Below are 15,616 nucleotides of genomic sequence, written 5' to 3' on the forward strand. Positions count from 1 at the left end.
AGTTCAACTGGTTAATTTATGCTCATTCAGTATGAAGCTCATGAAAGATAATGATAGTGTACAGCGCATGTGCACATGAAGCCCCAAGACCCTGTTTCAACTTTTAAGAACATATTTCTAATCAGAGAAATAACTAATTAGTTGTCAGATACACATACGTGCTTACATTTATTTTGCCACATTCATTTGATTCTTAGTTAATCAAATGATGCCTTTAAATAGTCAGAGAACAGTAAACCCAACTCTAAACAAAAGGGAAATCTAAAGAAAAATGCCTTTATTTTGCTTCATTTTGTCTGATTGAACTGGATGAACGCTGCTATATGTTCTCAACATAGTGATGTACACAGTCATGCCTGCTTTCTTCTGGCTCTTTTAAAGGGACAGACACATTTTATTCTGCCTCCTATCTCTCCCTCTCTCTCTGTCTCTGTGTTTTTCCCTCCGTATCAGTGCTTCAGCCTGCTCACTCGTGCAGTGATGTGAAGCTAAACCGCACGCGCGGCTCCGAGGAGTATCTCCTCTGATTAGGCTGGATCCCTTATGTAATGAGGGATTTTTTTAATACAAGGATGGCTTAAAGATGCATGTCACAGGCGATGCAGGGCACAGTGTTTATTAGTCACTGAGGCTCGGATACCGACACAGAGGCGTGCACACACTCACTCTGTGGCTTCAGCAGAGATCTGCCTGCTTGGGCGATGCTGAGTCTGACTGACAAGGATGCAGTTCTGCAGGAAGGTCCTCTGCCAGCCGTGTAGTGCCAGAGTCACTTCACCCGAGGAGGACATGGAATACAAGATGGGGAGCTGCATCGGAATCTCACGCAGCCAGGTAAACAGAGGCTGTCTGCCGCATGGCGTCAATGCCCGTGACTGAGGGAGGGAGCGAGACGAGAACGGAGCAGATATTTCCTCTCAACAGCTGAGTGTTTGCTCGGGAACAGACTGAGAGGGAAGGTGTGCTCTAGTGTTGGAGGAGGGGCGACGTCAGCAGGGGAAAGGAGCTGTGGAGAACAGAGGGTGAGGGAGGGAGAAGATGAGGATAAAAGTGAAAGGGTGATGCTGCTTGTGGTGGAGGAAGATGGAGAATGGGTGCAAGTGCTGTGATAAGGAAAGCCAGAAGGAGGATAAGTGAATTAGAAAGAAAGTGTGTTTACATGAGAGCCTGATCAGATCACGTTAGTGATATTTATAGTTACTGTGTGATGCTCAGCCTGGTTTATACACAGACTGCATGCAGGGAGAGCATCACCAGGGAGAAGATGAGAGGGTGAATGAATGGGAAAATCTGGAGCTTCCATGGTTTGTTTGTGGAAACTGTTACTGTAGATTTAGTCCGACTGCTCCCTGGTCTCCGTCCGCCCCATTAACACCTTTAGCATTCATGGCCTCCCCAGCTCCGGTTCGGCGCCCTCCCCTCCCCTCTGCCCCGTCCCCACTCTGGCCCTGTCCTGTGGCCACTCTCCTCTCCTCCCACCGTGCACGTACTGCGAAAATAGCAGCAGAGAGTGTGAGGCTCCTCAGAAGAGAACAGAAACAAACACTGGCCTTGACTCTGACAGTAAACACAAACCCGGGGGGTTTGTCAAAACATAGAGGTGGATACAGTGTGGGACATTCTCTGCTTTGTAGTGGTAAGTGGCTGATGATTTGCAACAGTGTCGTGGATTATTCATCAAATGTTTTATACCTTTTAGTAAAGAAGTAGGTTTAGGAAAATGAACAAAAAACAGATAAGGCAGGTTTGACTGAAACTCAGATTTCCCTGTACTTACTACATTTGCCTTGGCTCGATGAGTGAACATGCTTTAAACCAGAACTTTGTGCAATATGTGTTCACAAAAGTTATATGATTGATATTATATGAGAAACACTGTAAAATATTGTCTCACAAATATATTAGAAATACAGAATTCTGTTCAGTTTTGTCGTGTTGTTCCTGCTGGGTCAAAGATAAATAAGTGTCAACAGACACTAACGTTATGCTGAAGACATCTACAAGTGCTCATCCAAACCAAAGAGATTAAAAGATGGCTGCCGTCAAGTGATGGAAAGGCATATGATGAGGCGGGAGAGACCTGGCAATAGTCTAATCCCATGATTGGTCCCGGCGATGGGCGCTTCAATTCCGGCTAGCCAAAGCACACACGCATCCACTGTGTGGGGGTTGAAATTACACCCCATCCACACAAATAGCGAGCAGGCGGCCACGACCGAGGAGCTGGCACACGGCCGCGAGAGGAAGCACATCAACTCATTTCCCCCATAGAATTAGTATTAGCAGGAAATAATAACTCACGGGTTAAAGGATAATTTCATAATTCATAACTGAAACATACAGGGCAGCAACAACATTGGTTTGAAAATGAATACATGACAAATTGTGCAAGGCTGGAATGAAGTCTAACAGCAGTGGACGAGTCAGATCTCTATTTATAAAATGCTGTGTATCCAGGTCAGTGCTTTGTGACTAAACACAGCCACCCTGCAGTCATACGAGCGCTCGCTGCTCAGCTTTACTGCATCCTTTCATACATTGGTATGAAATGTGGGTCCAGCAGCCTCTGCTGTTGTGTGCCTTCTAAAACGGACTGCTTGTGTAGAGATGACCCATCGGATGAGGGTGTACAGCCGTAACCAGCTGGAGCCTTCCAGAGGAGAACGCTGCTGGGAGCGCTGGGACCCAGTTTGAGCCTCAGCTGCCCTGTCAGTATGTTTCAGGGACATCACATGTGCAGCCACAGGGTGACAGAGGCGTCCTTGTTATCTCTAATAACAGGAGATGATGCTATTTATTTAGAATAGAATCACCAACTGCATTTAATAGTGTCTTGGCTGCTCTTAAGCCCACATCATCAGGGCTCCAGCCTGCACTTTGGTCCGGGGGGAGGTGTCGGACCACAGGTCCCATAATCTCAGCACACACTCTTACTATTCTCTCCCCCACTAGTTCAACCTTAAACCCAAGACCTCTAATCCTGCAGAGAGTCTGAGGGACCACCTCTGCCTCTGTCAGTCTCCTGGTCGACTGTGCCGGTGCCTTTCAGCCGGCCGACGTGAGGCGCCGGCCGCGTCATGGGGAACGAGAGCAGCACCACGGAGGCGGCGGTAAGGACGCGCCCGCCGGCTTTGGAAGGCTGTTGTTGCTGCTTGCAGAACTCACTGCTGCTGCACATGCTGTGAAGTCCTTGCATGGAGGACTAACAAAAACTAATAGCTGTCTGTGTGATTACTGACGACCACAGAGCCTGCTCAGATGATGGACGAGGTTAAAGTGTCTTATCTCGCTCTGTTTGATTTCTTGCCTTGTAAAATAGCCATCACTTATGATGTTTGAAAGGTCGTTTATGCTTGTGTGCGTGTAATGGACAGCTAGTAATTTCCACATGTGACTGGGCAACCTCAGGAATTCAGGATTATCCTAATAGGATTAAAATAACCATTCTTCTCATGAGCTATAGGCGCTGAGCACATGCTCCGGACCTCACTGGTACGGAGAGGTTTAACATTGTTCATGTTGCTTCCGCTGCAATGGTTGAATGGATGTGTTGTCAGTGTGCGTTCGTGGGTGCAGCAGGTCTGCTTTTGAAACTCTGCCATTCCCCTGTTGCAGCCAGAAGAGGGCGCTCCAGAAAAGGTTGTTCTGTTCCCACCTCAGGACAGTCCAAATGACTCCATGCAGGTACACGTGTGAGTGCGAGTGTGGATCGTAACCTGACACGGTCATTTCAAATGAAGTGAAGTTAGTTAAAGCAGGTGGGTCCATTTGTTTTCATCTTCCAAATGTGCCACAGCCATGCAGGATGATGTGTGTCCATGCAAAGTAGCCATGTGTGTATGTAACCAAATACTGTTGGAGTTTAACCTGATCCCCTCCCAGGGGGTCAGCGGGGGCCCGACCCTTGGCCTACTTCCCAGTGTTCACCTGCAGAGGCACTGTGAGTGTGCCAGCGCCGTCAGCAAGGAGAAAGGGGCTGCACGGGAGCAGTGGGGAGGAGGAAAGAGGACAGAAGGAAGAAAAGAGGGAAGGGAGATCCTGTAGAGGAGGAGGGGATCGAGAGAGAGCTGAGTGGAAAGAGTTTACAGTAGAGGGGGGAGGAGAGTTCTCAGCACTTCCCTGCAGTCAGTCAGCCTCAGCAGCAGCAGCAGCAGCAGCACTGTGTTGGTCTGACTGTGGCAGTGTAGTGTTTCTAGACTCAACAAACGCCGCGAGGAGCAGGGGAGGCTCGTGGAAATTTAACAGGGGAGTGGCAGCGTGGAGGAGGAGGCGCGCTGAGTCAGCGCAGGAGCGTCGGGCAGCATGTGTTCCAGCATGTTTGCGTGCTAGTCTGGCCCCGCTCTGAGCACACGGAGCCCTGCAGAGGCGGCCCGTGCACACAGTGAGCGAGGAGTCACCTTCAGCACGCGGCCGGGTAAGTGCAGCACGCGGAGGGGGAGGTTCGACGGGTTCGGAGCCTCAGGCCCGGGACTCGGCGGCGTGAGCGAAGGCCTGGTTCGTCTCCTCTCTGTTTACAGCAGTCATGTGTCAGGCATTCGGGCGGCGTTAGCACATGGCCACTGTCACACTGAATTAACTGCTAGTCTTCTGTGCTGACTGTTTCCAGGCAACCTCAGCTTGTTTCGGGTTAATTGATGACACACAGCATTTGCTAAGCGGGAGTCAAAGTGAGCTGTGCCTGAGCGTTAACATGGTTGAACAGTGACCCCTCTGATGACCTTTTAAAGGGCAGAGGAGCTTTTCTGATCTTCATTCGTCTTAACATGACGACAGTGACAAGGTGAGAGCTTCAGAGCAGGAAACATGAAGCCAAAACACACCAGCAGCATGTTCTCATGGTCATTTCTGTAGCAGGGGGTGATTTTGCTCTGGTGTATTATTAATAGGGGAAATAAAGGCAGGGAGATCACAGATCCAGAGTGACACTCCTAACTTCTTGTCAAAGCTGCAGCTTCTTTCTCTCTGTGGTTCTTTTAATGTTTTGCACAAACAAATGTGTTGCCGGGTTCTTTTGTGCACAAAATGCAGGACTAGTCTGAAATAGTATGTTTAAAAATAGCATGTGCTGGAGGCTTTAGCTTTGCTGTCATGGATAAGTGATCAGTCATGTCCAAGATCTTTTATTTGAGCAACATTCACCTGTGTTTTTTGTAGTGGTGACACAGGTACACACTAACCCCTAAGTGAAGCAAAGGCTCCTCTCTACACACACACACACACACACACACACACACACACACATCCACAGAGGAACAAACAGGACAGAGAGTTTGAGGTACTTTACTAATGTGGTTGATGTTCTGCTGCATTAATGCAGTCAAAGGGTTTGAAGAGCAGATGTAATCACACTTTCTGCTTGTTTGCAGTCACACTGTCTACCACTGGCCCATTAATAATGAACGAATGGATTCGGTTCAGAATCTCAGCACATCCTCAGCAGTCGCGCCATCTACGTCTGCGAAGGCTTTTCCTGCTGCAAACAGTTTTAACACAGATGTTCCACACACGCTGACGTGTGCTGCGTCCGTGTGCGCCTCACTTTATTTCGGAGTCAATAAAACTGAACTATAGAAATCGTTCCACCAGCGATCTGAGGCCAGAGAGGCAGACGTTCCTCACCCTGAAAGCTGCCTGCTGATGGACGACGCACACACAGATTTAGTCCCATGTGACTGTGTTTTCTTGTAGTTTACTCGAGAAAGTAAATGAGCGAGTTCGACAACTTGATCATTTAGCCTTTGATACACATCTGATTGTGCTTGTCACAGTCCAGCAGAACCAGTTTGTCTTTTATGATCCCACTTTCACAACATGAGAAAAAACATTACAACAAACTTCCTGGTGAGGCGTTGCTAAAGGTGACTGATGGTTGATACACTTGTTGTTTTTAGAATAATGATTATTTGATGCATCGGTCACAGTGTAAAGAAAGTAGAATAGGTTAGATTAGAAATAGAGAGCATGACATAAATTCTAAGCTATGAATTAATATAAATGCAGCTTTAATCTTGTAATAATAACTGGCAAACAACGGTGTGAGTGGAAAAGCCATCACATTAACCTGATATTTCATTGTCTTACAGGCTGAGGCGTCTGCAGAGACTTTACTTAAGAGAGACAACAAATCGCTGCTGACTGAGTCCTCGACGGTCCAGCAGAGTCTGCAGTCGGAACCAGTGCCCCCAGACATCCCAGTTGCCGAGGACAGCGGAGGTGCCGGTGGAGAGCAGGAGGACAAGGAGGAGCTGGAGTTTCCTCATGACCTGCTGCCCAGCCTCGACTTCAGCAGCGAGCTCGACATCTGGGAGTCCTCGCTCGGGTGGGTTCACGCGCGTGAACACATGAACAAGCAATCACGCACCCAGCGTCTGTTTAAAGGCCTAAATCAAACTGTAACCTGATATTGCAGGGAGACAACAGGTTTGGGGGCTTTTTGTGGATGCTTCAGTTCGTCAGGAAATGTGAATCATGCAAATGAACTACAGTTGTTTGCATTCCTTGTCAACTTCCTGAAAAAATACATGGGGGGCAGTAAAACCAGTGGATTGAAGCTGTTGCCTCGTAGAATAACGAGATCTAAAGGCCGTGACAATCAGCTTCTTAAAATGAATGAAGGACAAAGAGGGCGGCTTCCTATGGGGTTACTTTGTGTGACGGATAAAGAGCCTTTGATTACGTTTTTAGAATTTCTTGCCTGAATGGTTTAAAGCGCTTCAGGCTCAGTAGGAAAAAGCATTGCAAAATAAGTGACATCACAGACGTGTTCACCAATCAAAGGTCAGGAACACTAGGATCAAATCATGATGGCCGCTGCTGATCATTCCTTTATCTTGCAAACAAACATTTTGCCACAATTTCACAGTGTACCTCATCAAATTATCTGTTAACACAGTGGTGACAATTTAATAATAATCATAATACTATTAATAACATTTCAAAGTCAGGAAATCTGACTCGCAACATCAAAACACAAATCAAAACACAAATCAATTAATAGCAGAGCTGTCACAAATATCCAATTGACTTTTCCTCAAGGTATGTGGCCGCATTTATACCTGTCTAGTGAAGGTGAGTGTCCATTGGGTACTGATTAGTGTTGTAAGTGAATGTGTGTTTGTGCGGTAGCGGTGCTACTCAGAAGAGCTCAGGTGAGAGGAAACTTGAGCAGAACCCCCTGCTGGGCGGTCTCCAGCATCACATGGACGCCAGTCAACCACTGGCTCCCAGTTCAAGGTACCCGGTAGAGAAAGGAGCATGAAACGAACGTCACAGGACGATGGAGTGTTTCTAACCTACATTCTGCTGCCGTGGATTTAGCAGTTAATGCATTGGCTGAGAATGAATGCCTGCCTGACTCTCTGCCTGACCTCGGTGTGGAGGGGAAATGCATCATTTCTTTGAGTTGTATAAACACTTTTGATTAAATTGTTGTAAGTGAAGTGTAAGTGATTTTCACTATATGTAAAAGCATCAGTTACATGGATTTAAATGGCCAACCTGAAAATGAAGGTATTTGTGCTGATTGAAATCTACACAGGTTTAAAACACCTGGTCAAATCTGACAGGCAGCAACTTGCAGCACAGTCAAACTTGGCAGCTGCAAACAGTTGAGCCTCTTTAGTGTTCCACCCTTTAGCTGGTGCCAAGTCTCTGCTGGTGAGGTGTCAGGGCAGAGGTTGTGATTACAAGGAAATATCTATGTCTTTATGGCTCAATGATGGGACTTGACTGACTAATCACACACCGCCGTTGTTATCTGACACACATTTATGACATGTGGGCTGGAGTTATGGCTCTGGTTGCTGCCTTGTCTTGTGTGGGAGTTCATATTATCTCTAATGTGATGTGACTGAGTAGGTCCATTCACCTACTGGGTCTCACAGCTTTCCTGTGCTGCCCTCTAACGGCTGGACAGTGACTCAGCACTTCCTTAATGTACTGTCTACTCATTATTGTCATTTTCCTACTCACTGTACTTTAGCACAGGGCCTCTCTTTGAGATCTGATTTATGAGGCCATATTTATTTACTATTTCTATGTCAAAAAGCATTTTATCATCTGCCATCACATAGAAAATATAAATAGTAATGCACAATGTTTCTGATTGCAGTAGATAAAGGATGTTGTGCTCTACGCTATAATATGGGGCACGTTGGCATTTGAAGGCCTCCGTCTATGTCTAACTGTGTGAGTGCATGTGTGACGCCTCTTTAAAACCTGTGCCCTGGTATGAACAGAATTGCATGTTCAGTAGCAACCATATGCTCAGACACAGCTGGTATTATGGTATTTCCTTTGGGGGCGTGTGGTGTGGTGTTGCAGTGCAGCCTTTGAGCACGGGCTTCTCTACACTTGCTGTGCAGCATTGTGCACTGACGAGCTGTCTGCCTGACGGCCCAGACTCTTAATTCTGTCACCCTGCCCCCCCCCCATCTCAGGCCTCACACCAGCGACCCAGTTCCCACAAACACCCCGTCCTCACCTCAGCCCACTGCCACACCTCGCCCAGATGTCCGACCCCCATCCCCAGCCGCCACCGCGCTCCTGGACTGGGAGCTCAATGAAGCCTTCCAGGAATGTGAGGAGCAAATGGCCTCTCTGGGCATATTTAATCCCTCACGGCCCCCTGGTAACGCGCCTGAGCTGGCGATTCACGAAGGGAGGCTAGCTGGAGAGGTGATGGTTAAATCCAGTGAGTCACCGTCACTGCCTCCAATCATAGCACAGCAAGGACATAGCAACCAGGGCCATGGAAACAGGAGTACACACGGAAACAGTGAGGCAGCAAACAGTCGGAAGGGGACAGTTGTGTTTAGTTTCAGGGATTACATCCTGGGAACTGAGAACAGAGCCTCAGCAGCAGAGACAGACAGTGACGTCAAAACAACACTCTGTCTGGGTAAATGTCCAGAGATGATCCTGGAAAAAGAAACACAGATAAGCGAGGGGAGGGAAGCACAGTTACAAACAGCTACAAATGCAGCTGGAGTCCAAGAAGCCCCACAGTGTAGTTCACATGAGCCGAGAGAGGATGAAAAGCAACATGAAGATTCTAATGCAATCACAGAGGAAGCTCAAAGATATAATATAGCAATTAGGGAAAAGGAAACAGACAAAACCAGAGAGCCTGTGGACGACAAGAAGGAAAACTGTAATGATGAGACCAGTAATAAGGTTTATATGACGCAGTCTGTAATGAAAGATGGTTCAGGTACTGAAACACTGGGGAGCAGTCATCATCAGGCTGAGGAACTGACGGGAAGAGGTGAACACAATGAGGAGGCGGACAAAGCCACGAAGAGGAAACACAAAAAGAAACAACGGAAAAAGAAAACAACGGAAGACAGTGAAGCCAGGGCGGTTACGCAACCTGTGAACGATGAGCTTGTGAGAAGTGTGAGTACTCGCACCGATACAGACGCCGGGTCGGTGTCGCAGGCTGACGCGACTGTGATTGGTGCAACGCGATCTGAAGATGGGTCCGATTACGAGCGGCAGCCGAATCCCGGGGGGAAGCCCTCCTCCACCGACCCGCTGCCCCCCTCTGATAGCAGGCAGGATGGTTCCAGTGACCCCCCCCGGTCGCCTGCCTCCACCCGGGCTCCTCCACAGAGGCCTCATCCGTCAGAGAGCTCAGGCAGCAGCCCACAGCTCCAGCAGCGTGCACCCGGAGCCGTCACCGACGATCCAAACACATCAACGACGCCTGCTTTGGATGCACAAACGCAGGCAGCTTTAGTTTCCACAGAGGCGCCCGTACTCACGCCGGGGAATCTGAGCCCACTCACCGGCGGCCAAAGTTGTGTGGGAGCGAGATGCGCGGAGAGCGGCCTTGAAGAGGCTTCAGCTGCGTTGCCACTGACAACACCCACGATGCCAGGAGCGGTGGAGAGCGAGGGAGAGGGAGAAGGCGCGAGGCGTGATTCATGCGAGAGCGTTGCTACAGCGGCGGCTGGAGGCAGTGAGAAAGTGGCAGCAGGAGAGGAGCACTTGGAAGGAAGCGAAAAGTGCCCGGAGAGAGAGGACGGCCTTCGTCCGCTCGCCTTCATCTGCCCGTCGGCCGACGAGGGGCCGGCCGCGCTCGAGGGAGGCCGCAGCGGCAAAATGCCACACAACTCAGCGGAGGCTGACGCGAAGGGAGCGAGGGAGGCGTCCATTTGCAGCGCAGACGCTGAGATCTCGCCGCCTGAGGAGGGGGACGGAGAGAGGGAGCCGTGCACCGGCGCGTCTCCCCCCGGGCTGCTCGCCGCTCCTGATTATCGGCGCGCTGCAGGATTGCAGGGAGGAGGGGGAGGAGGAGGGAGGCTGGAGGGGAGCGCAGCGCTGGCCACGGAGCACAGTGCGCGCAGCCAGCCACAGGGCTGCGCCGGCGGCGTGTCATCGGCCGGGACGGAGGCGCGTCCGCCCATCGGTGCTGCAGAGTCACAGCTGAAGTCACGGGGGCCGACCGCTGCCTTCACCCAGAGTGTGTGTCTGTCTCCAGCCTGCAAGGAGCTTCCACCTCTCCCCACTCAGGCGGAGCCAAGCTCCAGCAGCACCGATGGACGGGTGAGGAATGAGCTTAGGTCCAGTTTGATTTCAGAGGAAGCACTGTCTCCGGGAGCCACTTGTCAGGAGTCATCGATAGCAGAGACAGAGAGACACCACGGCCAAGTCGTCCCGTCTTCTACCGCGCCTCAGCCTTTGACTCACTGCGTTCAACAGGTCCAGCCTGGGATTAGCAGCGCCGAAGCCTCCAGTGCAGCCGGACCCCACGTCCCAACGCGTGACAGGAGTGCAGCTAAGAACAGGGTTCACTTCGAGGACACAGTGAAACGAGGGGACGGTTCCATGGCGGCGCCAGCGATGGACTGCGCCTCTCTGCCGCCGCTGACCGTGCACGAAAGTCTGCACCATCCTGTCGTTGAAGCCAGCTTCGTTTTTCCAGAGTTCCTCAGCCCGAAAAGGTCAGACCTCCCCACGAGTGCGGCCACTGTCAGAGCTGAAGCTGCAGCGCAGAGTCAAAAAGCGTCGGACGGAGACGGTCTGGAGAGTGAAGATACAAAGGAAAGTGTTAACACACGTGGCGACACGTTGAAAAGCTCTCTGGATTTACAGCTTGTGACCGAGGGCAGCGCCGAACAGCTTCCATGTCCTACTGGGAGGGATCACGCTAATAAAGACGCCTTTGTCCTTTCACACGCAGAAGGAAAAAGCGTCTCCGAGGCCAATCAGGTGCTGGCGGAGGTGACGAAGCGAGAGCAAGCGGAACCAGAGGAGCGCGTGACCAGCGAGAAGGAGCTCCATGTGTTCGATGCTGAAGCTGAAGGACCGGTGGAGAACCAGCAGCCTGAGGAGTCGCCTCCAGAAGATGACCAGCATCCAGCATCCTCCCATTCAGCGCTCACAGCTGATGAAGGCGTGACCTTGACCTCAGGCGCCTCTCTAACAAACTCCAGTGGCAACAGTAGTCCACCTTCTACCAAATCTGCCCAAATACCTCCTCGTGGACCAGCTTCTACAGGTTCCACTAACGAAGAGGCTCCAGCCACTATTCACTTCACTGATCTGACAAAGGATGAGTCCGAGGCCTCAGAGGTGACGGTGCCTGACCAGTCAATTTCTCTTATCGAGCAACGTGCCAGTAATCCTGCTGTGCTGCAGCCTCCTGGGCCAATGTTGAGTCACGTGGACATCATCGCTGACCGTAGAGACCTCTCTCCCTCTGAGCAGGTGGATATAAGCTCTGCTAAGGGTGACAGCGCTGAGGCCCGTGCAGAGGGGGACAGCAGCAGGAGCAGAGCAACGTCTGATGTCAGCGCTAAAGCAGACGAGGCGTGTCGGAAAGTGGACGAAGAAAACGATGCATCATTTAAAGACAAAGAGCCGTCTCCTCGAACCCATGAACCGGCACAGGATGCGTCTGATGATATCAGCTCTGTTTGTACTGGCATTGAACCTGTTATTAGTGATGTCTCCACTGGAGATGACCTCGTCCGTGTCAGCGGCCCCCCTGTGCCCACCCACCTGCCTCATGATGAAGTGAACATAGACAACGCGACGGACAGACATGAAACGGGAGAAGGGGAGTCGTTAGAGGAGGAAACGAAACGCGATGAGGGGACGACGGCGAATAATCAAAAGGAAGCAGCGAACGACGCCAAGCTGCAGTCAGGAAAGGCAGCGGCAGCAGCACAACACAGTAATGGGCCCGATAAAGAGGCTGTAGAGGAAACTGGAGCTCTGCAGCCACCACATGACCATAAAGAACAAAAGACCGAACTACCATCGAGGGAAATGAGGGAGGAGGAGGAAAGGAAGACGGCGTCCCCTGACAAAGCTGCAGGGTCGTCTGAGGACACGCTAAGTGCTGAGGCAGAGTCTGCTCCTGAGTCGCGGACTGTTTATTACCCGAGTTCGTGCCAGAATCCGGTTGCAACACTAGAAAGCAGCTCTGACAGGGCACCAGATTTGAGTTCAGCTCTTGGCCAATCACGGCCCTCAACAGATCCAGACAAGGTTTCACAAATGCAGCAGTGTCCGGAATGTAGCGGTGGAGAAAGCCGGGCCAGGCAGACCCGAGCGCTTGTTTCAGGGATTAAAGGGGAAGTGGAAGGACCAGAATTCAGGGACGAGTCCACTAATGAGTACAGCAGAAGCAATGAACGAGTGATGGAGCCAGAGGAAGGTGATGGAGAGGGCGCTGTGTCAGGGACCAGCAGGGTCTCTGCTGAGAGGAACCCAACAGCTCACACAGAGATAGTAACAGCCTTCTCGCATGTAAGAGAAACTACAGAGGGAACAGATGAGAATAAAAGCCTCCGGTCACAAGAGGTCGGGTCGGGCACAGATTTATTGCCCGGCGCTGAGACAGGGAGTGATTCAGGTTGCAAAGGTCAGCAAACGGGCGAAGACCAGCAAAGACCTGAGATCTCCACACTCACTGGGGTCTGTGATGAATCCACATCACAGCAACGCGGGACTTCACCTCTCGGCATCTCCGTTCCATCAGAGGTCAGCGCAGACGGTGGAGGCATTCATCTCAGACAACCAGTAGATGTGGAAAAGGAGTGTGAAATTCAGGATACGGTGTGTGAGCCTGTTGAGCTGCAAGCCTCCAATAAAGCATCAGCAACACAAAGCAGCCCAGCGTTAGAAAGTCACATTAAAGGCCCTGAAGTGGAGGAGATCACAGAGGACGATAAAGCTGCATTAAAGGAACACAAGGCAGAAGGCAGCGCTCACCCTGATGTGTGTCCCACTAACACAACAGATGAAATAACCCCTTTGTGCCTGGAAGGTTTGGCATCGACCGTTCCCGCAGCCTCCGCCCAGTCAGAGCAGCCGGAAGAGCAGGTGTCGGGTTCGAAGCCACTCCAAGGAGTGACTGAACATGTGCGTGTGAATAAAGAGCCTTCGGAGTCGTCAGCGGTTCAAACCAACCAAGAGCCAGAATCAAACTGGGTACAAGCTCTGAGAACAGCTGCGTCCTGTTCTGAACGCGAACAAGTGAATGCGGTGGAAACGTCCAGGTAAAACACAGCAAATGTGCAAAAAGCCTCTCTGTTTTATCATCAAGCACGATAAAAATAAGTATCTTCATATTAATATTTCTATGGGTTGTAAATGTGTGATGTTGAGCCTTATTATTCAGCGATCCTTAGAGTTTATTGCAGACTTCACACCATGTTCAGCCTTTGTTCGGAGTGATACACCACAATGAATATGAATGAGGAGGTAAACACAGAGCTGCACTTTGTGTTGACACGGGTCAGATGACCGCGCCTGGTGAAGTCTAATGGAAGTAATGCAGCCCTTTATGTCTGCAGATGACCTCATCTGTGACATCGTCTCTGGTCCCCAGGGCAAGAATGAGCCTTTTCTCACACAAAACACACGCAACACATTCAAACCCAAGCCGGTCGACTCAAATGCAAACACATGTGCCTAGAGAGGCTTGTTGTACAGACTGGAGCCCAACCAGCCCCACAACACATTCATCCTGTCCTGTCTTCTGTTTCCAGACCCCTCCCGTCTCTGGAGTCTCCACAACTAGAGTTTCTGACCACGACTGAGGAGAGAGCGGCTCCTCTGAGACAAGCAGAGGTCCTGCCACTGGAGCGAGCGGCCGAGACCACGACGGAGATCCTGACCGTAAACCGTGTGACGCAGCCGGTGGATCTACCCGACGCTTTAAAGACGACCACGCAGATCCTGGAAGCACCGCAGGAGGTGGCAGAGCTCAACGAACCAACACTGTGCACACAGCAGGAGGTCCCAGAAGAACCCAAAAACCCACCAGCGGGTGAAGAAGAGGCACCTGTGGACCAGCTCCCAGAACCCACAAAGAAGACTGACACCTCAGGAGGAGGAGAGGAGGAGTCACCATGGTTACCAGAGCCAACTAGTCATCCCATCACAGAGGAGCTCCCAGAAGCAAGTGAAGCAGAGGTCCCAGAGCCAGCGCAGACGGATGAACCAGAACCCGCGGACACAACAGAGCCGCTGGAGTCGGAGGCAGAGCGGATCAGTGCAGCGGTGGAGCGGTTGGTAGAGATCCCAGCCCAGGAGCCGGTACCGGTGCCAGCTGAGGAAGCCGCAGTGACAGAGACTCTACAGGACAGCGGGTGAGCGTCAGTAGTGCTTGAAGTTACGTTTCTGCTTTTATTCTTTCTTGGTTATTGAATGATGTGTCCATTTTCCAGTGAAAGCCTGCGTTGCTAGTATAAATACTGTGGGAAGTCATGCTTCCCTGTAGAGCTGCTGCCACAGGACAACAATCTGTCAGAGCTCTGGATTACAATAATACGGATTGAAGCCGTCTACCATTAGGAACAGGCTTACAGGCAGACCAGTCATTTTGTAATAGTGGTTTCTAACAGGAAACCAGACATGACTTTTAATTTGAAGTTCTCCTAAAACCCGTCCCAACGTTTCCACTACCTGTGGTGTATCTGGGACTAACTGGTGTGGTGTGGAGGGAGCCGTCAGGGGGATGTGTGCTTTTCAGCTCAGCTCGCTGCTCTGCCTGTCACACGTGGAAGATGGATTTCCATGCGCCTGCAGAGTGTTTGCTCGCGCCGTTTCACACACCTCCAGGGCGTCTGGTAGGTTGTTCACGTCCCCTGTGGTTAACCAGTGTCTGACTGGACATGCAGGAAGGAGAGTGGGAGCTTTGTGTGGACCTGGAGGACTTAATAGTGTGAAACTAGAATGAATCAATACTGGTTATCTATTTTACTGTCCTGTGTCATGCCCGGGTTTGTCACTATGGCATCTCCTGCCGCTTGTTGCATGCCCAGGAGCCATCCCACATGCCTGAGCAGCACTTGCTGCCTGTCAGTCACGACACATGTCCGACCGCTGCTGTCGGAGACGCGGAGGTTTGTTCGGACGGTGCTATTTCCGCTATAGGCTTCATCAATAGATAAAGTTACACTCGCATATGTGCGAGGCAGAGACTGCATAGTTGGTGAAGAGTGTGTGTGTGTGTGTGTGTGTGTGTGTGTGTGTGTGTGTGTGTGTGTGTGTGTGTGTGTGTGTGTGTGTGTGTGTGTGTGTGTGTGTGTGTCTTATTCCCCGCCCCCCCAGAGGCTGTCCTAGCTGTCAGTCCTGCTCAGTCTGTGCAGCTCCGTGA

General features: G+C 50.8%; 1 protein-coding gene across 13 annotated transcripts in view; it reads left to right on the top strand.

The window, feature by feature from the left end:
- The first annotated feature begins 445 nt into the window (after positions 1 to 445).
- The window catches only part of tacc2 (transforming, acidic coiled-coil containing protein 2), a 34,383-nt gene continuing 19,212 nt past the window's right edge, over positions 446 to 15,616 (top strand). For 3 of the 13 annotated variants that reach the window (XM_055502277.1, XM_055502288.1, XM_055502289.1), the window contains exons 1-6: positions 447 to 834; positions 3,616 to 3,684; positions 6,084 to 6,319; positions 7,126 to 7,233; positions 8,439 to 13,511; positions 14,004 to 14,606. In XM_055502277.1, coding sequence (XP_055358252.1) covers positions 724 to 834; positions 3,616 to 3,684; positions 6,084 to 6,319; positions 7,126 to 7,233; positions 8,439 to 13,511; positions 14,004 to 14,606 — 6,200 coding nt within the window. In that variant the 5' untranslated portion in view covers positions 447 to 723. Of the gene's footprint in view, positions 835 to 1,072; positions 1,637 to 2,952; positions 3,111 to 3,615; positions 3,685 to 4,037; positions 4,415 to 6,083; positions 6,320 to 7,125; positions 7,234 to 8,438; positions 13,512 to 14,003; positions 14,607 to 15,616 lie in introns of those variants that run through there. The other 10 variants (XM_055502284.1, XM_055502287.1, XM_055502279.1 and 7 more) reach the window with 8 other exon arrangements.

The sequence above is a fragment of the Betta splendens genome, chromosome 15, assembly GCF_900634795.4.
Source record: "Betta splendens chromosome 15, fBetSpl5.4, whole genome shotgun sequence".
Lineage (NCBI taxonomy): Eukaryota > Metazoa > Chordata > Actinopteri > Anabantiformes > Osphronemidae > Betta > Betta splendens.